At 36.3% G+C, this 26,981-nt stretch overlaps 4 protein-coding genes, 1 long non-coding RNA gene and 1 pseudogene across 6 annotated transcripts; 3 read left to right on the plus strand and 3 right to left on the minus strand.

Moving 5' to 3' along the window:
* Positions 1 to 61: 61 nt before the first annotated feature.
* On the minus strand, positions 62 to 2,424 carry LOC103843011 (probable WRKY transcription factor 4). Its single transcript, XM_009119701.3, has 3 exons — positions 1,934 to 2,424; positions 696 to 1,468; positions 62 to 626 (listed from the first exon to the last, which is right to left on the minus strand). Exons 1-3 carry the CDS (start codon positions 2,357 to 2,359, stop codon positions 383 to 385), a joined length of 1,443 nt encoding a protein of 480 aa, XP_009117949.1. The 5' UTR covers positions 2,360 to 2,424; the 3' UTR covers positions 62 to 382.
* Positions 2,425 to 7,134: 4,710 nt separating this feature from the next.
* LOC103843014 lies at positions 7,135 to 15,183 on the plus strand. 2 transcript variants are annotated; one of them, XM_033279012.1, is made up of 4 exons: positions 7,135 to 10,414; positions 10,474 to 11,996; positions 12,450 to 12,649; positions 12,743 to 15,183. In XM_033279012.1, the coding sequence occupies exons 3-4, from the start codon at positions 12,452 to 12,454 to the stop codon at positions 15,017 to 15,019; spliced, it is 2,475 nt and encodes an 824-aa protein (XP_033134903.1). In that variant the 5' UTR covers positions 7,135 to 10,414; positions 10,474 to 11,996; positions 12,450 to 12,451; the 3' UTR covers positions 15,020 to 15,183. The 2 variants fall into 2 exon arrangements, with proteins under 2 accessions (XP_033134903.1, XP_009117952.1); XM_009119704.3 differs by having other exon boundaries at positions 7,135 to 11,996.
* A 226-nt stretch (positions 15,184 to 15,409) lies between these two features.
* Positions 15,410 to 16,624, plus strand: LOC103843015 (annotated as a pseudogene).
* A 3,392-nt stretch (positions 16,625 to 20,016) lies between these two features.
* On the minus strand, positions 20,017 to 22,370 carry LOC117127953. The gene is made up of 2 exons (XR_004450981.1): positions 21,884 to 22,370; positions 20,017 to 21,800 (listed from the first exon to the last, which is right to left on the minus strand). It is a non-coding gene; the product is annotated as an uncharacterized LOC117127953 (long non-coding RNA).
* A 278-nt stretch (positions 22,371 to 22,648) lies between these two features.
* LOC103843017 (probable inactive purple acid phosphatase 2) lies at positions 22,649 to 25,355 on the plus strand. The gene is made up of 2 exons (XM_009119708.3): positions 22,649 to 23,392; positions 23,870 to 25,355. Exons 1-2 carry the CDS (start codon positions 22,697 to 22,699, stop codon positions 25,130 to 25,132), a joined length of 1,959 nt encoding a protein of 652 aa, XP_009117956.1. The 5' UTR covers positions 22,649 to 22,696; the 3' UTR covers positions 25,133 to 25,355.
* On the minus strand, positions 25,164 to 26,966 carry LOC103843018 (putative SNAP25 homologous protein SNAP30). The gene is made up of 5 exons (XM_009119709.3): positions 26,530 to 26,966; positions 26,302 to 26,395; positions 25,875 to 26,002; positions 25,693 to 25,790; positions 25,164 to 25,612 (listed from the first exon to the last, which is right to left on the minus strand). Exons 1-5 carry the CDS (start codon positions 26,908 to 26,910, stop codon positions 25,513 to 25,515), a joined length of 801 nt encoding a protein of 266 aa, XP_009117957.1. The 5' UTR covers positions 26,911 to 26,966; the 3' UTR covers positions 25,164 to 25,512.
* Positions 26,967 to 26,981: the final 15 nt, after the last annotated feature.

The raw sequence follows: 26,981 nt of genomic DNA on the forward strand, positions 1-26,981 counted from the left end.
ATGAGACTGCTTTGTAAATTTCATTCAAGCAATGACTGAGATACAAACCAAAGCAAGTAGATCAATAATAATGTAAATATAATAAACAAAAGAAAAACACACAACAGTTTAGTTGTTACAACAGATAAATTTCATCCACAAATTGTATAACCTATGCAACTACAATAACACAAAAGCTTCCTCATGTACAAAAGAATTCACTTACAGAAAATCTGAAAAAAAACCTAAAAAGCTTTTTAAGTTTTACTCTCTTTTTTCCTGTAAACTGCTTAGATTTTCTCAGACAAGTGTAAACAGAAAGAGACCTGCTCAACTTCAACCAAAAGATTCCATCAAGGTTGCAAGCTTTTTCATGAAAAAAAAAGATCAGAGTTCTCATCTCTTAAATTATATGCTCTTCTTTAAGCCTTAGACGCGCAACAGGCTGCTGATTAGCCGAACCGCCATGTCGATTCTCTGGCCTTAACTGTGCTGCTGCTGCAGTAGCATGGCTACTTGATTTAGATGCAGGAAGGTCATGGTTATGTTTACCTTCATATGTTGTCACTACAGCTTTTGGATCTGCTGCTGCTCTCTCTACATGTTTCCTCACTCCACATCCTTGTGTTGTGCACTTGTAGTAACTCCTAAGGATCAAAAAGAGAACATTAACAAGAATGTTTTAAAGAAATAAAATAATGTTTTCTTGTTATTACCTCGGATAAGGATTCCCTTTGACCACTTTCTGTCCATACTTGCGCCACCTATATCCATCATCTAAGAGATCAACTTCACTTGTCGTTTGGACGATGATCTTAGGCTCTGTCACAGTTCTATGTGACGTAGAAACAGCAGCAGCTGGTTCCGAAACTCGAACTTTCTTGGCGTCAGGCTCGTCTTCAGCTCTCTCTCTGACACCACTTTCTCCATTACCAACTTCTTCGCTGTCACTAGCCTCAGACATTTGCTCTGTAGTAGTAGCTTGACTTGCTGCTTCATGTTGCTCCCTCTTACTCTTATTGTTATTAACCAAACTCCCATTTAGATTACTATCTTTGTTGTTGTTGCCTCGCTTAGTGTTCTGAGGAGGCTCATGATTGTGCTGGCCCTTGTAGATGATTTCAGTTACTTGTCCATCAAGTGATCTCTCAACCTTCTTCTTGACAGGACATCCTGGATTGGTGCACTTGTAATAGCTTCTAGGAAACTCGCTGCCTTTAACTTGCTTTTGTCCGTATTTGCGCCAGTTATAGCCATCATCAGCTGGTTTGTCAACGTTTAGAGGCTGTTGCTGTGACCTCTGCTCAATGATGGTTGTAATTGAGGTTTCTATTGGAGCTAGTAGTGAAGAATCCGGAGCTGAGGATGAAAATGGTTGAGCCTGAGAGGAATGAGGGTACTCGGTTTGTGGTTGCATATTAGCATTGGCTTGAACTGCTTGTGCTGTGACTTGTGCTAGAGCTTGCTGATGTGTCATTCCATATGATCCCTGCACATTGTTACATGGTTAGATTCTAAATCACCCTACTAATAAGACTAGGAATCTCTTAGATATGGCAACAATAAATCTTGATGAAGATTTATATCAATAAAACCTATGAGCAAGTCAAAATCTTGATAAGTATTTGGATTCCTTATCTGAAAGTTCATACCTTTTAATACAGTTGAGTTACAAAGTTTCCCAAATTTCTCTAATAAAACCTTAATTCAAACTTATAATCTGATTAAAATGTTTTTTTTTTCTCTATCTATCTACCAGCAAAATGGTTATTACAAGTCTATGATCTGTTGGAAATGGAATTTACATAGATTTGCTAACTAAAACCAAGCAAACAAACAAAAACAGCTTAATAAAGAAAGCCCTAAACTTTCAGTTTCCATAAATAGATTTTTAAACTTTTTAAGAAACCCCAAAAAAAAACAGAATAAAGTTTATGTTGATGGAATCTTGAACCTGAATGGGAGAGAAAAGACCCAAGAAGCTCGGCGAATCCAGCCGCATCGCCGGGCTTAGCCCTGGCGGTACGGTGAACATCGACGGTGACTGCGAGATCATCAAACCGGTGGGTCTGCTCTGTTTGAATCTCGGGTCAACATCACCACCGCTCGAGCTATTATTCCCTTCTTCACTAGCCGCCCCGGCTGATGCAGCAGCTGCAGCCGCGGGAGAAGCCATGGCGCCGGCGAGGAGCTGAGAGAAAGACCTAAATTCATCGGACTCGGGGAACATGTTTGAGACCAGCGTCATCGGACCAGGGCTGAATCCAACGCCAGCGCTGAAGAACATATCGCTAAACGGCCGTGGAGGAAGAGATAAAGTCGGTCGTGACGGAGCTCCGGTGGACTTAGATGTCGACGGGAGTTCTTCCTTCTCCGACATCGATCCCCAAAATAATCAGACAGGAAGAAAAAAGGTTTAAAACTTTTGTTTTCTCGCAGTATAAAAAAGTCCACGCTGCAGATATGTAAAACAATCTCTCTCTCTTGCTACCTCTCTCTCTACTCTTTTATTTTTACTTGTGTAAAGTGAAATTCATTTTTTAATTAAAACTAATTAAATGGATTTCTTTATTTGAGTAGTGCGCAGAAATGAAGAACAAGTTTCGAAGTTGTACCAGTTACCAAATTGATCTTTTGATTTGAATTTAGGTTACACCAAAAGCGTCGGTATTGGATTGTACGATGAACCTGGAGTGAAGAGGCAAAGGACAAGGCCACAGCTACTCCACGTTGTCTGAACTTGGAAATGACAGCTGGCATTCTGTTTTGATAGCCCATTCTGGTCTTAATGGGCTGTCGTTAAAAAGCCTACTAATCATATGATATGTCTGCGATAAGTATATAATTACTAGAAATATTATTACCTTATATAAGTTATAATTAATTACTTTAGCCGATACAAATATGGGTTACATATTACTTCTTTACAAAAAAAATATCATGTGAAAGCAAATGATTTTGTAAATCACTGTACTTTTGGGTAGTTTGTAATAGGAGGAAACGTGAGGTAAAGGAAATAAAGCAATCTAGCAACATGACTTTTGAACAGACATTTGACTTTAGAAGAGCAAGAGATATATATTATAAACATTCTTATGAAGTATGTGGGACACACGTAGGTCGTAGAGGTACTAATCTTTTCTTATATTTTACCACAATACAATACATTACGTATGTATCTAACTATACGCACGAGCCACGACTTCGCTCATAAAGACAATAATCATGGTGGGAGAGGTTGACATTTGAGGAGCCAAAAAATATCAAACAATAAGAAGAAACGTCTCAGGTAAAAAGTTGATGACGATGAGACATTAGTAATAAAAGTATTAAATTCCAAATTCCAAATTTTCAAAAGTAGGGTAATCACAAAACAACAGTCACATAGAAGGTGCATAAAACAGATGACTTCCTCGAATCAAAAAGAAGCTATCAACAACATACATCACAATAGTTAAAAGAAGGAACAATATCTTGAAGCTTCTTGCTGGTGGAGATGTCAATAGCAACAAACCGACATTTCACATGACCATGCTTCCCAGTCTTTGACGTTGAAACCTCAACAACCTGCAACACAATCGAAACGGATCCAAGTTAGTTACTAGTTACTACGATCAAGAAGGCTCGAGGGTGGCGGCGCGCTTTCTTCTGGGCTCTTATAACGAAGGCCTTTATAGAGATTGAGATGGGCTTATTAAAGCCTTAGAGATTGAGATGGGCTCTTATAACGAAGGCCTTCACAGAGCTCTTTTTCTACCGTTGGATTACATGATCAGACTTGATTAATTACTTCTTCTAGTAAATCTAGATTTAATCTAATCCTAATACTTTTGATATTATAAATTTATAATAAGTCTTCTCTGTCAATACTCATACGTTATAAGAAAAGATATTGTATGTTAATTATTAACGGATTTTTGTATCGAAAGCATATAACCTAAGGTTTGCTACCATGTAGAAACCATACACTTCAAGCTTTTCATTTCGGTTTACATGGTTTTTTTCTACGAGATTTTGCTCTTATACCGACTCTGAACATAGCTCGCAACCGAACACACACGTTGAAGTTGAAAAAGACTGACGCATCGACCGTTCATGTATTTTCAAATCATACTAACAATCTAGGGTTCCGTCTCCCACTCTCAAATCTTCAATACATGTGTGATGTGGCAAAAACCACGTACTTACACGTTAATTACATCATCGGATATTTAAGTGATCGAAATTATCTTTCCTCATGGTTACTGAGAGAATGAGAGCATCTTTTCCACTTTTCACTCGTCTTTGTCGACAACATTCGGTGATTGGTCCTTTCAATTTCGAAATAATAGCATCACGAATAAGCCGTACACGAGCCAGTGAAAACGATGGAATATAATAATCAGAACTAAATATAATAATCAGAACTAACCTAATTCAAACAGAATGAACCCAAATGAATATCACGTTTATTTTAAAATGATCAAAATGAACTTTGGTTTAATAGTATAGATTTTAGACTATCGAAATATGTTTTTTTTTTCATGACAAAACCTTGTGCCGTTAAGAATATTTAGTACACAAAATCTAAATATAGTAGAAATTATATAAATTAATAATACTTGATAAATAAATAAATACTATAAATTAATAAATTTTGTAGGTTTCGAATTGCACCGGTTCAAAATAGAACACAAATCGATAAAATAATAATTTTTTTTTGTAAATATATGGATGGTTCCAATAAAATCATAAATTAATAATTTATCTATATATACATTTTATATAAGTACAAACTAAATATTATATTGTTGGTTTTATATTGACAATGAAAATACTTCTATTTTTCTTAATATTTTAATATATTTTGATAATATTTAGTAAAATTTAATCGAAAGCCACATTTAGATTATATGAAACATAAAAATATACACTAAATAATATATTAAAACAAAATTTCAAAAATTTAAAATATAATTTATGTATAAATGGTGAAATAAATAATTTCATATTTTATAAACAAAATATTAAAAATTGAAATAAATAAATTTTTTTATAAATTAATAAAATATTATAATCTCAATATTATTAATTTATAGAATTTTTACTGTATATAATATGATTTCACGTTGCATATAGCATAAATAAATCCCCAGTTACACCATGCATCATCGTCTCTGGTTATTCCGCTAAAAACGTCTCTTTGGTTTATGTATGAACATTTTGTATCTATATAACTATCCGAACATTATCAAAAAATCGAAAGCAGAAAAAAGCAAATGTTTTTCTTGGTGAAAGGCCGAATGTATATTTTGGCAATGGGCTTATTATCATCAATCTTACTACGGTGAGAAAAAAAAAAGTCAGGGAAAGAAACACACAGAATCATGTGGATTGTATGCTAAGAAGTTTACCAAGAATCCATCAATAATAAAATTGTTATATAATCATCTACATAGTCAATAAAACAATAATAACTCACTCTACATTTCATGGGATTGGAAAGCATTCAAGATGATTTTTAGATTGGATTTATTTTTGTTGTTTGTAAACAAAGATTTTCATATCAATTAAAATTTTACACTAATTCCACAAGAATATGTAAAAAACATTGATTATTGTTAGTTTTATATAACACATCGATAATCCTAAAATACTGTTGGAAAACTCGAACATTGGTCACTAGAAGACTACATGTTTTACCAAAAAAAAGAAGATCTTTGTTATTTATGTCCAGTTTAATTGCGTATTTTTGTTCTACTGAACACTAATGGTTCGCATAACATTCTGAGATGGATCACCTTGAATCAGTTTACCCTTGATATAAGCTTTTGTGAAAAAGTTTGTATATCAACTATCAATTGCACAACCCATTTTGATTGACTCATGTTTGATTTTCTCTCAAATATTTGGCCTATAATAAAAGAAGAAAAAACAAATTGTTACGGATCTCGATTAGCTATAGATTTTATTGGAATCTACTTTTTCAGGCTATATAGGATAATTAATTGTTTAGGTCATTGCTTTGTGTGGACAAGCATGGTTTGTCTACGTTCTAGATGCTTTTCAAAAACTGATGCAAACTTTTCGAAAGGGACTATCTTTATGTAACTGAGAAATTATTTAACCAGCGTCTAATAAAATAATGTAGACTAAAAAATTGACGTTAAAGACGAGAGCGGATTATCATCAAAGTTAGAGAGAGAAAGCAGATCGGGTTGAGGGCTCCGACGTCCGGCCGGCGCGTGAGCGCGCGTGCCGGCGCCGGAGCCCTTTGATCTTTCACCGAGTGTTTTTCTTCGGCTTCTCATACTTGTCCTCCCCCTATCGCCTTGTTGGAACTCTGGACCGGGCCTTGTCCGTTGTCGTCACCTACGGAGGCGATCCGGTGGAGGCGCTGTGTCTGGAGCAACGATGTGAGTGGGTGGAGGATGGGGGTGGTGAAGCCGGTAGTTTCGAGTAGTAATAGTTTTCCGGGAGGTGGAGGCTTCTTGAGCTCCATCGACGCCGGCTTTGTCACCGGGAGGCGGAGGCTTCCTTTGCTCCGCTGTCGCCGGCTCTTGTCCCCGGGGCGTGAAGGTTGTTCTGTGTCTTGCGCCACCGGCTAGTGGTCTTTTTCTCTCCGTTTTTTAGGTTTCTCTTTTAGTCTCTAGCGATGTCGGGTTGGTTTGGCCGGAGGAGCTCTCGTCGGAGGATGATAGACGCTCCCCGGTGGTAACTGGGTGATGGTTTGCGCTAAGCTTTCTAGTCGGTGGTGGTGCTTTAATTGTGACGGATTTGCTCTCCTCTGCGATTGATGCAATCCGAGTCTAGAACCGCTGTGTTGAGGGTGTTTGCGGTGAAGATGGTGGAGCTTTTGAGCTTGGGGGTGTTCTGGTGGTTCGATCATGGGAGATGGCACCGGGGTTTCGATTGTTGCGGTTTTCCGGCGTGGATCGAAGCGGTTGTGCGTGAGAGTGGCGCCTCCGTTTTGGTAGCTAGGGTTTCTGGTTTTTGTTGGGCTTATGGGCCTTGTTTGTGGGAAGTAGAGTTGCCCCTTGTGGTTTGGGCTTTGTAATGGCTGGACTTGGCCCTTATTTTAAATAAAATTTCTGATGGAAAAAAAAAAAAAAAGACAAGAGCGGATTTTAAAATAGTCTTTTTTTTTTTGTAAAAGGGAATGCAGAGGAGCTAGTGGGAGACGAGTGGCAAATAATTTACCTTTCAAACACCTTCTTTTTTTAATATTCAAGTGATCAAATATTTTCCGATTAATGATATGCGTAATGACCAACGATAAAGTACCATATAATTTTATAGTTTCAAGTTTCAACAACCATATTCTGTAAATCATGTTTTATGAATAATTTTTGTATTTTAAAAATAAAGGTTCATATCACTTTATATTAAATTTCGATTCACCAATGTTCTCACTTAAATTTAATTCAAAGACTTCTATAGTAAGCAGAGGCGTGCCTATAGTGTATTGAAAAAGGCCTTCGCCTTAGGCCCCCGAATAATATTACGTTTTTAGGGCCCCAAAATTTAAAATAATTTTTAGTTTAGTTGCTTAAATTTATTTCTAAAAAAAACTTTCCACGAGAATCGAATAACTCAATTTCTAATTTCATATATTTTTTTATATGACATAACATAGCATATTTACGTAATAAACTTATTTTTGTAAGTGTTAAACTTATGTATTTCGCGAAGGTGATATATCGTATTAAATTTTTTTTTTTATAGTTGTATATAAATTTTTTTTTAAAAACTTGCCTTAGGCCCCTATAACCCTTCGCACGGCACTGATAGTAAGAAATTTATTTTGACCGGGAAATATAATTTAGTTTAATAGAAATATTGAAGAAAAATGACAGTTGCGTACTTGCATAGTTGCATGTATATATATATGTATTTTTTTTTATGGAATTTTGTTTTCTCTTTGATTCTCAGTGAGATCAATTTAGTGGGACACACCAGAAGAACTATGATAGGACCCTTGACTAATACTCAGCTAATAAATCTTAATTTATTTTTCTGATGAGAGTGACATTTCCGAAAGCATACTTTGGACCACTTTTAAGGTCTATTCCCAACTTATCTTGAACCCAATAAAAGCATTATAACTATATATATATATATATGTATATATATCTTACAAATAAAATAATACATTGCCTTGGGTCTATTATTTGAGTCTTCGAATTACTTTTAAGAGTTTAAAAAAAAATCTAGTAACTTTATATATGTAGATGTTGTATCGTGTTGTTGAATCTTAAACAATCCAATAATTATCATGCTATTTATATTCGTTTATTCTTTCATAATTCTCTAATTCTGCTTTTAAGATTTAAAGTAATAAAAGATATAGCAAAAAGTTAAAGAACATTTAAAAAAAAACTATAATAGAAGAATTATACTGATATCATGAAGTAATACCTAGTTAACTTGTTGAAAAAATTATATAGTTAACTTTTTTTCTTTTCTTTACATAAATATATAGTTAATTTTTTTGTTTGACTATATACATTTAACTTAAACAGACAGATCTAGCATATGTTATTATATCCCTGTTTTTTTTTTTTGCGTTTAGTATTGTTCTTGGATTCGAAAACTTTTAAACGAGAGGGTTTAAATTTTAAGACATCACCAGAAGAAAATATGCAATTAACCATGTGGGTTTGTGACATCAGAGACAGAACAAAATGATGCCATGGCACAGACACAAGAGCCCAAGAGGCTATCCTAGTTTTTTTTTTTACCGAACACAAATGATTTTTTTTGAAGGATATTTTTGAAGAATTTCATTTTTTTTGTATGTGAGGAAGAAAATTATAAGGAATTTATACTGTCTTGCATATATTTACCCTTTTTAAAAGAGGTTCGGTCACATCGATCGTAAAAGTGTAATGATTTTGTCACTCAAAATTTCTCATTATTATTTACATAAATATCTCATCTCCAATCTATACCTATTTTTTTTATAATTCCTACAAAAATAGAGTAACTGTATTATATAATAAACCATTGGAGCAAAACCTACTCTATAATAGAATTACTTTATTTTTGTAGGAATTATAGAGGAAAAAATAGGTATGAGTTAGAGATGGTCTAATAGAACTAAAAAAAACCCAATTTTGATGCCAAACCATCTTTAAAGATTATTTTTTATCGTCATTCTTACTAACAAACATTAGAAAATGTTACATATCGTTTTTCCAATTTAGAACATAACTTGAGTTTCTAATCCTATCCTGTTTAGCTAATTTATCTGCAACAACATTACAAGACCTTTTAATTAAGATAAACCCCTTGTTGTATATTTTCTAAAAGAAATTTAAGAATAAAATAATAAAAAGGGAAAAGAATGAGAAAATATAAAAACATGTTCTCGTAAAAAAAAAACTAAAAAAGCTAAGATAACACCAATGGACCCGTAAATCATATATCTCTTTTTAGGTAGTCCAACAATTCAAATTTAAATACATATCTAAATAATTCTTAAATATTAATATAATAATTATGAAAACCCCAGAATTCCATGGAAATTAATGCTCTAAGAGCATCTCCAACTCAAGACCTCATTTTAAGGAGAGCAAAACTTCAAAATGAAAATTTGAGAGTTGGTTACTCTAACCATGAATCCTCAAAAAAATCCTTAAAAATTTATTTATTTGCATTATAGTTCTTATCATTAACAAAAGTTACTAATAATGATAATAACTTTACAAATACATATAGAACATATTTTAAATATCATACAACACACAATATTACAATATAATATATTAAAAATAATACAAATTACATATATAGTAAAACAACACACATACACATAAATTTTAGAAAATTACATATAAAATACCAAATTACTCAAGCATTATTTCTAAAATGCTCTCATATGTGCTCAATCAATGCATTCCGAAGTGATAAGTGAGCATCCTTAATTCCTTATTCCAAAATGCTTACATATAAAATACCAAATTCCTCAAGCATTATTTCCAAAATCCTTAAAAGCAGTATTTGCGATTGGAAAAAGCGAAAATCATACAAAAATGAACTGAACAAGAGCAGCAACAACCTTCAATTGATCCGAATATGTATCAACCATATTTCGATTATTTTGGAGGGTCAAGATCTGGTTAGCCGATGAATTCTGGTATTTTGATACCACTTGTAAGATATGTAATATTTAAATGTTCATGTAATTTGCTTTAATTTATGTTAAGTTTGTTTAATGTATTTTTATTTGTATGAGTTTTATTTAATATATTTTCTATTTGTGTGAATTTTGTTTTCTGTGAGCTTTAATTAATGTATTTTTTTATTTGTGTAAATTTTATTTTAATGTTATGTAATATTTATTCTATTTTATTTTATTTTGGTGTACTTAAACATATCTAAATAAAGTTAGTAGATCTATTTATGAAAGAAAATAGTTGTAAGGACTAAAAAGCAAATGAATAGTAGTTTTGAGGTTTTGAATAGTAAAACCTCAAATTTAAAGTGTCATTATTCAAAAACTCAAAATTTGAGGATTTGAGGTTGGGTTGGAATGACAAAAACCTCAAAATTTGAGGATTTGAGGTTGGGTTGGAGATGCTCTAAGGGCCTCATAATTAAAAACATGTTTTTGCTTAATCACTAGTATATGATGAGTTAAGAATTAAGATGGATAACAAAATATAATTGTAAAAATATTATGAATAATTTATGTATTTATTTTGAGTTTTTTTTATCAAAGCTTTGTGTTTTAATTTTGAGTAGATAACATGACATTATAAAAATAGCTTATAATAGAGTAAAAATAAAATGACACTCCTATATGTTAAAATACACAAGAATCTATGCTATAAATTCAATATGTGAGAACAACATAATTTTGATTTCTCTATTCTGTAAATATATAAACTAATAATGTATGGGTATTCGTTGCAATATTACTCTAGAAATAAAATAAACAAATCTTTATTCCCTTATAATTCTTTGAAACTCCAGAGCGATGCTCCTGGATTCCATCAGTATCCAGCCTCCCTTTCAAAGTCTTATAATCAAAAATTAATTCCGATCACCAATAAAACTTCTTCTTTTGGTAAAAAAAAAACTTCTGATAATCTAATAAAAGTTCTGGTATATAAATCAAAAATTGATTCCACAGTAGCCAACGCGAGTAGAGGTACAGATTTTAAGGTGGGACCTACGATTTGTTTGCTGTCAATAGTATAGTATTAATTACAGCTTTTTTATATTAGCATATATTTGAAAAATATTGACGCTAACAACAAAATAGAAAAACGAAGGATTGCGTAATTAATGGACCAAGGATTTAGAAAATTTATCCATGACGACATGTCCGTTTTGGATTTACAATTTAGTATTTATCTATTTTATTATACCATATGGTAAACAACATTTAAATACAACATACATAAAAATATAAGATTTATACAGTTTTCAAAAGTCGAAACCAACTAGATCACTTATTCTAGACATATGTCACAATAAACCCATTTTTTCTTTTCTTTAAATGGATAGATTATGTTTAAAAAGGACGAGAGTTATTACATATTTTAAACAAAGTACATAGAAAAATAAAATAAAAAGGAGAAAGAAAAAGCAGAGAGAATAAAAAGGGGAAGGGAAGAGAAGAGAAGAGGGGGATGTTGACAAAAAAATTCAGGTCTGGTTTGTTTATGTGTTTTTTGGGATCTTTCCTTTTTTCTCTATAAACACAACCAAAAGAAGCAGACGAAGAAGAAGAAGAAAAACAAAGCAGAGTTCTTTTTTTTTTTTTTGTTTGGTGAGACAGGGAGAGAGAGAAAGAGTGGCCCAGTAGATCGAAGATGACGATGATCTATTTTCTTTTCTTCCATTAATAGTGTTTTCCGCTATAACCATTATATACACAGAGAATATAGACTCCAAAATTTTCTTACTTTTGCCTTTTGATTCAGAGCCTTTTTTATTTTCCTTCTAATTTCACTTTGTTGAAACTTCGTAAAGTCTTCATTTTTTGATCTTCTGAAGACGAGTTGGCGATAAGAGGATGTGCGTTTGAGGTAAAAAAAAAATACTATTTTTTTTTTTTACTTTTGTCTGATGATTTGGAGATGTTTAGTTTAGAATCTGCTCAATTCTCAATTTAGTACAATCAATGTCCTTATATTTTTTTTTTTGCAGATTCTTTGTCTTGGTTATTTTTGTTTTATTTGTTTCCGAGATCCTATAATTGACTCGTCTGCGTAAGAACTATCTATCAACGACCTTTAGTTATCACCGAGTCAAAACCCTTGTCTGAAAAGTCTCATCTTCACTTGTTTCTTCTGCTATATGAGACTGAACAAAACCCTTTGACTTTTGAGCTGCTGTCTGAAAAAGGCTAATCTGATTGAGCTGTAAAGTTTTTGTTTTTACTGATGAAAATGTGGTGGTTAATGCTTGTTGTGATGAATTTGGATTTGGGGATGTTTCAATGCTAAAAGTTTATTTTTAATTGTTTTGTGTGTGAGTAGTAATGGGAACAAAGATTCACCGTGAAAGCTTATTCCCTGGACATCATCACTCTATGAGAGATCCCAACAACGAATCCAACGGTTGTAGATGGCCATTGTTCTATGCTGACAATAAAGCCTCTGCGAATGATCAATTCTACAATGACAAAGATGTGGTGAGAAGGACAATGCTCGAACACGAAGCTGTTTTTAAGGCTCAGGTTAGCTAGTTAGTAGTGCATTAACTTTCTCTAGACTTTTCAGCTTTTGGTTGATTTAATATGTTTGTGCATTTTTTCATCTTTAAACTACAGGTTATGGAACTTCACAGAGTATACAGGATACAAAGGGATATGATGGATGAACTGAAAAGGAAACAGTTTAACAAAGAATTCGAGGCATCATGCTCATCTCAAGCTACTAATGATGATCTCCGTAAATGGAAAATACCTAGTTTCCCTGTGGCAAACTCGGTTTACGACAGACCATCCATGTCAGTAGTGGAGGATAATGGCCATTCTCCCATGAAAGGAAGCTATTGTCAAGGGGTGTTGGAGGTCAGACCGACGAAAATGAGGAGAAAGATGATAGATCTTTGTCTTCCTGCTGATGAGTACACTGAGGAAGTTGTGGAGTTGAAAGATCACAGAGTTAGTCAGCTTCCTAATGGAGATGTGAAGACTGGGTATGGGTCAAGTAGTAGAACCAATGGCTTGGCTGATTTGAATGAACCATTTAAGGCTCAAGACACAAACGAGTTTGCTTATGGCCACTCGGGCAGTGTAAGGGAGCATGATCCTGGGAAAGTCTGGCCACAGCATCAGCCCTTAAGAACTAGTAAGATGATCCACCAAGTTGTAAATGCAGATCATTACAGTGGCACACATAAGTATGCTACTCCATCTAAGCCACTGGAGTCATCCTCTCAGGCTATGCAAGTGTTTGTGAACAGTTCACAAAGAGGAATGGGTTTACCTAACTCTGGTCCTCCTCCAAGCAAGGCAGTCTTGTGGAGAGAAAGGACGTTTATTGACCTAGAAGCGGATACTGATACTAACACTTGCCATGAAGTTGCTTCTCATCAACCGCAACGCCACTTGTATCCTCCATATAACACTCCAGCTTCTGCTCTCCATATGCATTCCTCTTGGCAAAACCCTACCTTTGGCTTCCCTCAGAGAGTTGTTGTTGCTTCAGAGCAGAAACAAGGGTGTCTGGGAGATAGATTACAGTTTGAAAACAATGCTAGATATAACAACCACAACATGGTTTACAATGAGTGTTCTTCTTCTTTGTCGAAATCGAAATTCTCTGGGAGTGGATATAGTTATCCTAACGGAGGAAGAAGTGATCACAGGCCGGAGGTGAAGTTTGTGAGAGATTTGAACTTGAATGTGACACTTCCATCAAACACTTGTGTTGTTGAGGTTAGAAAGGATGAAGCTACTTTACCATGGCTTGTTAAAACCAAGTCTGCTTGTAACTCTGATGTGGCTGATGGGAGATGGAATCTGAACAGTAATGATGCTGTAGAGACTGAGAAGTTCAACATTCCTAGAGATGAATGCAATGCAGAAAGAGATAAAGTCCATAAAGTTAGGATGATGTTAGACATCAATGAACCTTGTGAGCCACTTTCGGATGAAGATCAGCAAATGGAGGAGGAACAGACAGGGACAAAGGCTTCGGTTAGTAACAAGTGTCATATTGATTTGAACATGTCGGTTAGTGAAGAAGAAGATGAGAACTGGTCTGTTCCTCCCACCAGTTCAAGACTGAGCTCAAAGAGAATCATGATAGATTTGGAAACTGTTCCCGAGTCTGATATTGAAGAAGACGATGTCTCTGGAGAAAAACCTCCAGAAGAGTCCCAAACTCTTGAGAAACCGCCTGAGTTTGAAAAAATAGCAGCAGAAACAATAGTTGCCATCTCTTTAGCTTGCCTAGACAGAGAGGTTGAAGTCGTTGCTTCATCAGAAACAATGATCCTTCACTGGTTTGCAGAAACAGTAGAGAACCTGGACCAAAAGCTAGCTTCTGTCACAAGGAACCAAGCGCCTTCTATAGAAGAGATGGATTACTTCGAGTCAATGACCCTGCAACTACCTGAGACCACAGAAGAAGAGTACACGCCTAAGCCATTAGTCCCTGAAGACCTCGTATTGGAGGAAACCTCTGTGGTCATCACGAGCCAAAGACCAAGAAGAGGAAACGCTAGAAAGGGAAAGCAAAGACGAGACTTCCAGAGAGACATTCTCCCCGGACTTGTGTCTCTTTCGAAACACGAAGTGACAGAAGACATACACATGTTCGATGGGTTCATGAGAGCAGCAACGGGAAGCTCCTGGACTCCAGCCGGTTTAGCGAGGAAGAAAACCGGGTCAAGAGGTAGACCGAGACGGGTCGTCACAATCCCTGAACCGGTTTATTATCCCTCGGTTCAACAACATGTGGGGAACAACAATGGTGAGATTGAAGATAGAAGCTTTGCAGGTTGGGGTAAAATGACAAGAAGGCCGAGGAGACAACGTTGTCCTTCTTCTTCAACTGTAACTACTACTAGTAACCAACGTCACGCGCCTTTCACGTGATATATTTGTAACCATAATATATCATTCCTGTTTGTTTTCTTCAAAATGTTGTCGTATAGAGAGATATAATATCAGACCGTGATTTTCATAGAGGAGTTTTTTAATTTCCGGTTGGGTGATATAGATGAAGATATTTTTTATTCAAATAATCACTTTTTGTATTATTTTTAAGGTCAAACCGAGTTCTAAATTGGTTTATATATAAAAAAAGGTTCAAATTCGGTTGGGCTCGGTTCGTTTATTGTCAATAAAATGTATAGGCCCTCTTTTGATAACTTTACAAATATAAGGCCCAACGTTGTTGGGCTCGTGTTATCTTAATTACCTTTTGCGTCCTCCAATTAATAGATATTAGTAATAAGTGCCCATAAATTCTGGGTGGCTTTGGAAAAACCCTAAACCCAGACATCGTCTCTTTCGTTAGTGAAACAACAATGTTTCGTCGTAGCTCTTGCAAGCTTTCACTGTCAGTCTTCCCTTTAAACTTTAATTCGTAAGATTTTAATTTCCGAAATTTCTTAATTAAATTATAAAAGTTTTGCAGTTGGGGAAAAAGAAGATTCAGCAGCAACTCGGAGGAGACGATGAGCTATTCATTTACAGAGGCATCTTGTATGCAACATTGGCGTAAAAACTGGGAAAGCAAGAGAAGGAACCGATTAACATCGAGTACCTTCGCTCAAGCCATCGGGTTCTGGCCAAACCGGAGAGTCCAGCTCTGGTTAGAGAAAATCGGAGCAATAGAGCCATTCTCAGGCAACGCAGCCACGTGCTGGACCAAGATCAAAGAGCTAGAAGCGCTCAACCGATACCACGTTCTAACGGGACACGACTTCGTCTTTCCCGAGTTCGTTACTTTAACAGAAGACGAAAACTGGTTAGGAGCTTCTCCCGACGGAGACATGTACGGTTTGGTCAGCGATACGGAGAGGGTTACCCGTGGAAGAAAGTGCCGTGGCATTACGTGCCGCAGGCTCAGGGTTTGATGGAGATTGTGGGGAGAGATTGGTTGGATTTGTATTGTTGGACTGTTAACGGGAGTAGTTTGTTTAGGATTGAGAGAGATTGTGTGTTTTGGCGGGAGATGAAACCGACGCTTGTTGATGATCCATGAATATTGATATGTATGTTCCATCTCGAGGAACGCCTCCCAACGAGTAAGCCAACATACATTCTGGCAACAAAGGATACGCCAAAAAAAAAAAAAAAAGAGAATAGATTCTGATAACACGGATTCCTATTTCTCAATTTTGGGAGAGGCATGTGGTTCCCGGGAGAGACAGGTTTAGTGATAGCTCTCTTGTGATAACAGATCCTTTGGTGGAGTTTGTGCCTGAGTCTAGACATGAACGGTGTAATCAGATTTTGCGTGGGACTGAGAGGGTTCTGGATAACTCTTGTAAGCGTTTGTTTTATGAAATTAATGGCCAAATCTTGGACTGACGCCAGACTCTCTCTAGTCTCAAGTGCATTTCTCAAATTCGTGTATATAATTTTTGTACATTCACTAATCATTTTAATTTGTTTTATAAACATCAAAACTTTTAGCACAATTTGTAGTAGAAAGCGTCTGTTTTTTTTTGTAACATCAAGGGGTTTCTTTCATTTTCCAGCTTCATCCACAAGACCACAAGCAATCAGAACTTGCCCTCATGTCGTGTAACGTTTTATGGAAACGGAACTGGTTACAGCTCCGAATTAACGGTTCTTCTAAACGGCGTCGGTTCTTGTTTCCATTAACCGGCCTCTAATTCCAAACTCAACCAGCTCTGTCTAATCTCCGGTTACTACCATCCTTAAACCGGCTCCATTAATCTCTGATTGACAACCAGCACAAACCAAGAGTAAAGACTGAAGAAAATGACCGCAAGAGAGAGGTGCGACAAACCAGAGACATGGGAATTGGGGAAGCCGCCTGACATCCGTACGGGTTGATAAAGTTTGAAACTTGAGAAAAAAAACAAAAAAAAGAAAGGAGAAACACCTTTTTCCCTTCCTTTTTTTAAACCTAAGATGATTTTTTGCCTATTTTTAATCTCTTATATTATTTGCACTAATCTATCTTATTTTAAAATATATCTATTATATAGGGCTGTTCAATATGGTAAAACCGAACCGTACCGAACCGAACCAAAATAGATAATATGGTTTGGTTTTGGTATATACCATATAAACCGAATGGATATAATTTTATAAAAACCGTAGGATTTGGATATGGTTTAGTATATAACCGATTAAACCGAATAAACCGAACAAAACCGATTAAAAGTAGAAACATGTAAATATGTATCTATTTTATAACAATACATGAAAATATATTTGTTACATAAGTTAAATTTAATAACTATTACCATAATTTTATAGTAATAAAAAACCTTAATTTGTAAAACACTTGAACTATAACTAAATAACAATACATCGCAATTTAGATATCTTATTTTCTAAGTCTTTTTTTGATCTTTTTTATTTATTTTATTCTTCACTAAATTAATATGAAGATTATAAATTTGGTGGATAATAATTAATGGAAATTTTTCAATTGAAAAAGCATGACTTTAATGAACACTAAATATGGAAGAGTGGAAAAACTTTTCTTTCATGTTTCTGTTTTGTTTCATATTTTTATTTTCAAAATTTCAAGCTTTGATTTTAGCTATAGATTTGATTATTTTATTTGATGGTAGAAGTATTTTTACTTTTTTGTTCATTTATTTAAACATGTAATATATTTTTAATAACTGAATGTGTTGACAATATGACTCTAAAATTTATATAATATGATCTCAAACAAAATAATTATGTTTTTTGGTATAAAACCGAATAAACCGAAAACCGACGGTATAAAAACCGAACCGAACCGAAGTAAATATGAATTTAGAATGGTAGTTATATTTTACTAACCGAAATACCGAAAACCGAAAAAAACCGAACCGAAACTGAACCGAAACTGAACCGATAGTATTATATCATATTTATTCTTAAAAATTATTAATGTATCTTTCTTATCTTATGAAATAAACGTTATATAATTAGAAAGTATTAAATGTATCAGTCTTAATTTGAACATTAGAATAAAGTTTTTCCCTTCCTTTTTCTCAACCTGCGAATGGGACAAAAACTACCGAGGGAGATTTGCCTTTGTTGAGTGTCAGACGTTATATTGCACACCTATAGGGGATGGTATCGAAGAAGACTTTGGTCTTTGAATCTCTTATATTATTATTTGTAAAAATGTATCTTTTATGTGTCTTATGTTAAATATATTTTGATTATATCACTTTATCTTATGAATAAACATTAGATTATTAGAAATTATGAATAAGCACACTGTTTTAACCCTAACCATCTCTCTTCAAACTTGTTTGCCAAGCTAAAGTTTTTTTCTTTCTTACCAAAATTTAAAATCAAAATTTATTTGTATTTGTATGTAGTAGTGTACGCATGAGTACTGAAACTTAATTTATATTTTTCACAATACTAACTGAATATTGCAAATTTGAATATAAGAGAAAAAGGTGAAAAAGCAAATGGGTATGAGCAAGTGAGCAATAGAGCCACTCTCTCTAGGTGGATAAGGATTCTTCTTGAGAGATACCAGACGCTGTGTCCCAAAAGCGGTTGTGAAACCTACAATACTTGAGAGCCGCTTTGCACATCCGAGGGATGAATTGATTTACAAGATCGACTCCAAGGTTATTTTGCTGGTTACATGCCCTGACCTCAAGGAGCCTTACGAGGAGCTGCCATGGGACTACATTCTTCAAGCGCAGGCTCTGCTGGCCTTATGTGATGATGCAGACGATGTACATATCTATTGCTGGACAGAACAAGGAAGTAGTCTTTTTCGTACTGGACGAGACTATACCTTGTGGACGATGGCCAGTGTAGCAGTTGCTGAGTTTTGGGAAGAACATGTCGAGCCGGGAAGGAAGAGATACAACATCAACATCAACATGAACGAACCCTTTTTTGGAGCTAGCAGACAACGTGCCGAGTGATCGTCATCACAACTTTGATGTCATACACTCGTATGGCAAGATCAGAACTGGTGTGTTCACGGACCGTCTACTTTATGAAGTATCACCAATCTACTTGATCCTATGTGGGAGTAGTTCTGAGCCAAACCGCTTAGTGGATACGTACTACAGGGATGAAGCTCCAATAGCTACAAGGTTCAAAAGGGGAGACATGGACATGAGTGACACCCTCTATCTAGGTATGATCATCAGAATCAGAAGATCCCGGTATACTTGGACGACACCCTCTTCAGCTACATTCTCCATTGTGAAACTCTCAGCTGTGAAGATGAAAGGTTGAAAGGTGCAAGTGTTTGGGCTTCCAACCCCGGGGAACTCCGCATCGAAGCCATCTACCACGCTCTCCTCCGTGAGCTCGTCAAGCATTCCCAAAACCCTGCCTTCTTATATCTTCTCTGTTGGTTGAAAAAGGAGGCAGCTGCAAGAATCAAATCAGGGGAGTTGTCTGCTGACATGTTCCTTTAATTTCTCTTCTTGTTGTTTGGTGGTCCTAACTCTCTGTTATTGGTTGTTGAAGGACGATTCCGGAGCATACTTCAGGACCTGAATTAATGAGCATCGAACAATTTGTGGATCAAGGTGTTTCAGTGGGCATCCCATATCATGAGAGTGTCAATTATCCAGTGGAGAGCCTAGGTATATCTAAAGGAACATCTGGTATGTGAAAAAAGAAAGAATCCTTGTGTTCTCTTTTGCTGATACCTTGGGGTTCTTCTCTTCTTACGGCTTACTCCAATACTCGGAGCAGTTATGTTTGTTTTCTGTTGAGGCCTTTTTGGCTCTCTCTAATACTCTGAAGCAGTTTATGTTTGTTTTCTGTTGAGACCTCACGTTGGGGTCTTTTGTAGGGCTCCTCTTTTTTAAACTCTTACTCAGGGTTTTCGGATAATTTTATGTCCACTTTCATTCATTCTTCTGATAGAGAGGGCCAGGGTTTAGGTTTATCTACAGTAACATAAAAGCTAAAATGACCATAATTTAACCAAACCTAAAGAGTTTTTTCAAGAAAAAATAACAACAAACTTGGTTATTAGAATACAAGAATCATTTGCTATTTGTAGCCCTGTGACAACATCTCGACTATCTCCTGCATCATGAGGATTTTCTCCTCAAAATTCCATATATCATCAGTAATCTGCATTGCACAAGTTTCAGAAGAAGAAGAATAAACCTCATAGAGTTCGCTATCTCTTTAATTTTTAAGAAAAGATCAAACACACAAATTAAGACAAGAGTAGTAGTGTGAATTACCTGAAGAAAACGAGCTACATATTCTGCATATTCCTTGGCTGCATCAGGCGCACTTTCCGGGACTGTTTTAGCAATTCTTGCAAGTTCCTCCTTGTGTTCCCTTGAGTCTTGTTGCATCTGACCGTCTTCTTCTTCTTCTTCTTCTTCTTCCTCCTCCTGCATTGTCAGAAAGAAAAAAAAAACATCTTTTCATCATTGTAAGAAGAAAGATGAAAACAAAGAGAGAGAGAGAGAGAGAGAGCAGAGTGGACCTGAAGATTAAGATAGACATATTTTGTATATGCCCTAGTCACTAAGGCAGCCTCACTTTTGGAGAGTTTATTAGTAATTCTTGCAAGTTCCTTCTTCTGGTCGATAGTATATACATACATCATATCCCATGTTACCTCTTCTCTCTTATTTGCTTCTTGGATCAAAGGTTTCCCAGCGCCTGAGGAGGAGGAAAAGTAAGACAACTGATTGACTAAGGATTTTATTAGTGTTAAGCCGTTTTTTCTTCCGATAACAACACCTCTCATCGCAGCAAGTTTTAAAATGTAGTAGATCTTGGATTCTTATTCCTACTATAGATCTTTAAATAAACAAACAAAATATTCAAAGATTGCAAACTTTAATTTTAAAATGATTTGGAATGTTTCTCCACCAACAAAAATATTCGACGATCTTTTCCCACTTACACTTGGTCTTCTTAACTTATTTCGTTTGGTTATGACATATCGATTGGAAACTTTTTCTCCAAGTAATGCATTTAATGTCTTCATATATTACAATAACCATAATGGCTAGTATACCACCATACATATCCCAATTTCATTCATTTAATATCCCTTTGGGGAGTGGTTTTTGTAACGTTTAAAGAATATCATGTCACGTGAGCAAGGAATGTTGTTCATTGATTAATTTACATGGTGTATAAATATCTTTTGATAAAAAACCAAAATATTAAAAGATTAAGATATACGCTTGGTCTTCGTAACATATTTCGTTTGGTTATGACATCGATGGGAAACGTTTTCTCCAAGTAATGTATTAAATAACGTTTAATGAATATCATGTCATGTGTGCTGTGTTCATTGATTAATTTAGATGGTGTATAAATCTCTTTTGATAAACAATGTAGCTACAAATATCCGAGATTGTTGTTACTTTGCATGCAAAGAAACAGATTAAGATCACAAAGTTGTGTAGGTTAAGCAAAGAACACTTTTTTTTTTCTTTTTGTCTTTTTGGTTCTTTGCTTTCTCAAAAAGACAGAGAAAAGAACAAAACAGATCCCTTTTTATTTACATGCACAGACAAATCAAGTTCATCCTCGCTTTGACAAAGAAAATGAATCTTTAAGAACCAGATAATAATACAGGTGAAGTTCCTATCTGTAATTGAAATATGCCAACCTAAAAAAAAAAAAAAAGAAGTCTGCTTCAGGTAGTTCTAGGACCTTATGTGTGCCAATCGCCTTCACATCCGTTTTGAACGCGTTCCCTTCTACTTATCTGCAACATACACACAGACCAAGAGTTAAATTATAACATGTATGTTATATATAGTGGACCTTAGAGAGGTATAATGAACCTACATATCTTTTAGGATGGGGTGCTTGTAGAAATCATCAGGGATGCTTCCACTGAATTGATTGTGGTCCAAGTGCCTGAAAGTTAAGTCGAAACATGCTCTACGACAGTACATAGCTCTTTCAGATAAATTGTTAGTCACATTAGGAAGCTTACAAGTAAGTTAGTCTTGGTAGACTGGCAAGTGCAGAGGGTATTGTCCCAATCATTTTGTTGTAAGATAAATACCTAAACTTACAAGGATAAAATAAGGAGAAATGTAATTTGTATCAAAAGATGGGATCAATTACTAACAAGATCTCCAGATTTGTTAGATTTGCAAGCTTGTTTGGGAGCCCTCCAGTGAAGTAATTATTGTTTAGATACCTGCATCAAAAAGTTAAATTAGGTAGCAGTACTTTTCTATGACTAACTCTTATAGTCACTTTACCGGTTTCATCCAGGGCATTATTAAAAATTTTAAGCAAAATTACACCATAAAAAAAACATGGGGGGGGGCAGCTGCCCCACCTAGTTCCGCCACTGGCCGCAAGGATAATCTCCGACCCATGTGTACACAACACAACTCTCCATCCCACCAATCCCTTTATATCCTTCAACGCTTTCACTGCCAAACCATTTAAATTAATATCCCAAATTAGCCAAGTAAGGCCCATATGTTTGAGCTTCAATAAGCCCATATAGAAGGAAGGTGACACGTCATAGATCAACACATCGAACGATAACACGTCATCGTATCAAATAGTGTTTATATCTTCCTCGTCTCCGGCGGGGACAATTATTCTTTTGCTTTCCCCCGTCGCGTCGCATCTACCGCCATGATCGTCGAGTTCTCTACCTTCATCCTCTTCCTCTCCGTCTTCGTCTCCTCAGCTAACGCCAAAGCAACCTTATCCATCTCCCCCAAAACTCTAAGCCGATCCGGCGATTCCATCCTCATCAAATGGTCCAACCTCGACTCTCCCTCCGATCTCGACTGGCTAGGCATCTACTCCCCCCCAGCCTCTCCCCACGACCACTTCATCGGCTACAAGTTCCTCAACGCCTCCCCCACGTGGCAATCCGGCTCCGGCGCGATCTCCCTCCCCCTCACCAACCTCCGATCGAACTACACGTTCCGTATCTTCCGATGGACGCAGTCCGAGATCAATCCGAAGCACAAGGACCACGACCAGAATCCCTTACCGGGAACGAAGCACCTTCTGGCGGAATCGGAGCAGGTGGGGTTCGGATCCGCCGGCGTGGGGAGGCCGGAGCAGATCCATTTGGCGTTCGAGGATAAGGTTAACAGGATGCAGGTCACGTTCGTAGCTGGGGATGGGGAAGAAAGGTTCGTGAGGTACGGAGAGGCGGAGGATGCGTTGGCGAACTCCGCGGCGGCGCGCGGGATTAGGTACGAGAGGGAGCATATGTGTAATGCTCCGGCTAATTCCACCGTGGGATGGAGAGATCCCGGGTGGATTTTTCATACCGTTATGAAGAATTTGAACGGTGGCGTTAGGTATTATTATCAGGTAAAAGCTAAATCTGAATCAAAAGGTTATGTCTTTAATTTAATTTAATTTAAAGTAGTTGTAAGAACATCAAAGGTTATTATGTCTTTAAGACAGATGAACATCAAAGGTTATGTCCAATTTTTAAGAAATTGCTACTAGGCGGAGTTTAGGTGGTAAGAAATTGTTGATTTATTTTCTATATAATTTGCATTTATATTAGATATTTTAGTTTTTGGGTTTAATTATAATTGTTAGATATACAAAACAAAAGAAATAAGATAAATTTGTTGATTTCTACTATTATTATTGCTTAGTTTAACAGAGCTAAGACTAATTTAGATCGATTTAGACAGATCTCAACCGATTTAGAACAGTCTAAACCCATTTGAGATGTTAAGAAAATCGTTTCGGCTATGACCGAGCTTTAAGTGCCGTCCAGACCAATTTATTAGAACATTGGTTATGTCTTTATGACATTTTATGTCTTTGTAACAGGTTGGGAGTGATTCAAAGGGATGGAGTGAGATCCACAGCTTCATCGCTCGAGATATCTACTCAGAAGAAACCATAGCTTTCATGTTCGGAGACATGGGTTGCGCTACACCTTACAATACCTTTATCCGGACGCAGGACGAGAGTATGTCCACAGTGAAGTGGATACTCCGCGACATCGAAGCTCTTGGTGACAAGCCGGCTCTCGTTTCGCACATTGGAGATATAAGCTACGCTCGTGGTTACTCCTGGGTGTGGGATGAGTTCTTTGCTCAGATCGAGCCTATTGCCTCGAGAGTTCCTTACCACGTCTGCATTGGTAACCACGAGTATGACTTCCCTACTCAGCCGTGGAAACCTGATTGGGGAACTTACGGTAATGACGGTGGGGGAGAGTGCGGTGTGCCGTATAGTCTCAAGTTCAACATGCCTGGAAACTCGTCGGAACCAACGGGAACGAAAGCTCCTCCTACAAGGAATTTGTATTACTCTTACGACATGGGGTCGGTTCATTTCCTTTACATCTCCACCGAGACGAACTTTCTCAAAGGAGGGAGGCAATACGAGTTTATAAAGCGAGATCTTGAGTCTGTGAACAGGGAGAAAACACCGTTTGTTGTCGTGCAAGGACACAGACCGATGTACACCACGAGCAACGAGGTGAGAGACGCGATGATTAGGCAAAAGATGGTGGAGCATTTGGAGCCGCTGTTTGTGGAGAACAACGTGACGCTTGCTCTGTGGGGACATGTTCATAGATACGAGAGGTTTTGTCCGATAAGCAACAACACGTGTGGGAAACAGTGGAGAGGAAGCCCGGTTCATCTTGTGATCGGTATGGGTGGTCAAGACTGGCAACCGATTTGGCAGCCGAGACCGAACCATCCGGGTCTTCCTATATTCCCTCAGCCTGAACAGTCGATGTACAGGACGGGTGAGTTTGGGTACACTCGTTTGGTTGCGAACAAAGAGAAGCTCACTGTTTCGTTTGTGGGTAACCATGATGGAGAAGTTCATGATAGTGTTGAGATGTTTGCGTCTGGGGAAGTAATCAGTGGGAGGAAAGAGGAAACTATTAAGACCGTTCCTGTATCTGCAACACTTGTGGGGAAACCTGAGTCTGATGTCTTATGGTATGTTAAAGGAGCAGGCTTGTTGGTTATTGGTGTGCTTTTAGGGTTCATTATAGGGTTTTTTACAAGGGGGAAGAAAGGATCTTCTTCATCTGATAACCGTTGGATCCCAGTCAAGAACGAGGAGACATGATAGTAAAGAAGTTAATCTATTAAGGTGTCTGATTTGTATAGTATTTATTATATCTTCTTTCCCACGGTAAGAACCATATGTTCTCATGTTGGAAAGTGTACACTATAATAATAGAGTTTGTCCGAAAATCACTCTATGTTAAAAGAGTTTTTGGTGTAAATACATACTGTACGAGTATATGTATGTATGTATTAATGTTTTTATTAGTTTGTTGGATTAGGAACTGAAAAAATGCTTTTATTATATCAAATGAGATCTTATATATTTACAACTTTTATAGCAAAGAATGAAACAAAGAAGAGAGTTTCAAGTGTACAAACGTAAAGAGAGAAAATACGTATAGGAAAATAGTAGTTTTTTTTGGATGTTTTGGAAGGTATTTATTTGGAAAGCAAGTGACGTGCTCGTTGATTAGCTCCTTGAACACGGTTGTTAAGCTCATCAATATCGCCGTCGAGATGATCAAGAGCCTTGTTTTGTCTGCAATAATAATAAGAATTAAGTATTCTACGTACAAAAAATGTATGAAAATACGTATGTATGTAAGTGTGTTATCTGACTTGTCGAGCTCAGATCCCATGTCAAGGGCCATGCCCTTAAGATCACCCAAAATGTCACTCAAATCTGAAAGTCCATCGTCTTGCTTTGCCTTCTCTTGCTGCACATCAAAACATACCATTTTTTAGATTCTCAAAAGTATTACCAAGTTTAAGAATTTGAAGAATAAGAAGAAGAAAAACACCTCCACTTTCTGCATAGCGTTTGTTGGTTGGTCTGATGGTATCGGTTGGCTGCTCGATCGTCCTTTCGCAGCCAAACCGAGTTTCTCTCGCTCTTCTTTGTTATTCGCGCTCTTCTTCGACGCTTTATCTAAACCATTCAACCAAACCACATGATCTTAATCACAATCAAGAATCAATTATCAATGATCAAGAATCAGCTATACTACTATTCGAGAGTTTCCGAAAAAATTAACGCAATAACAAACATATATTTCGATAATATTTTGTCATATACAAAAAAAAATAATGTTCAGCTCAAACATTTTCAAAGCATAAACATTAACCATGATGATCTTTAAATTAAAAATGCAAATAACTGTAAAATGATTATTCCTGCATGTGCAGATCAAACACCTGTTAAATAATATGTAGATTATAAGTCTCTACCTGGTGTGATCATAGGTCCTGCAATCTCTTTACCCTTCTTTGGTTTCCATGGCTTAGAAAACATTCCTCCTAAACTGTTCAAAAGCTTCTCTCCCTGCTCTCCCAAAACAAATTATCAACGAATCATTTTTAAAAAAAAACAGAACATCTTTATAAGAAAAACATAAGCCCGGCAGGTTAAACCAAAGAAAAAAAAAAACAAAATGTAAGAGAAAAAAAAAGCATTACCCGACCGAGATCTTTATCCATTTCAACAGCCATAACATGAGTCCTGTTAATCTGTTCACCTTGCGCGTGCAACATATCAAGCGTCCTCGTAGCGTCCGATCTTATATCTTCAGCGATCTTAAGACAGTTGTTGACACCTTTGGTTGTTTCTTCGGCTTTATAAACCGCGTACTTCTCTAAATCCTCCGTCGTCTGGCTCTGCAGATCACCAGAGTTGCTGAAACCCTTCTTGTACTTGTCGTCATCTTCGTCGAAATCTGGTGTTATGAGGACTGGTTCCGAAGAAGTTCTTCTTCCTGCGTTGATCGTTCCTCCTCCTTTGTTGTTTGATGATTCGTTGGGAACTTTGTTGTTCCCCGGAGACTTTAAGAATCCAAACATTTATTCGACAATGAGAGAAAGACTATTTGATTGAGACGTCTCCAAAGAGAAGATTCAGATTAAAGAAAAAT

Source organism: Brassica rapa, chromosome A09, assembly GCF_000309985.2.
Source record: "Brassica rapa cultivar Chiifu-401-42 chromosome A09, CAAS_Brap_v3.01, whole genome shotgun sequence".
Classification (NCBI taxonomy): domain Eukaryota; kingdom Viridiplantae; phylum Streptophyta; class Magnoliopsida; order Brassicales; family Brassicaceae; genus Brassica; species Brassica rapa.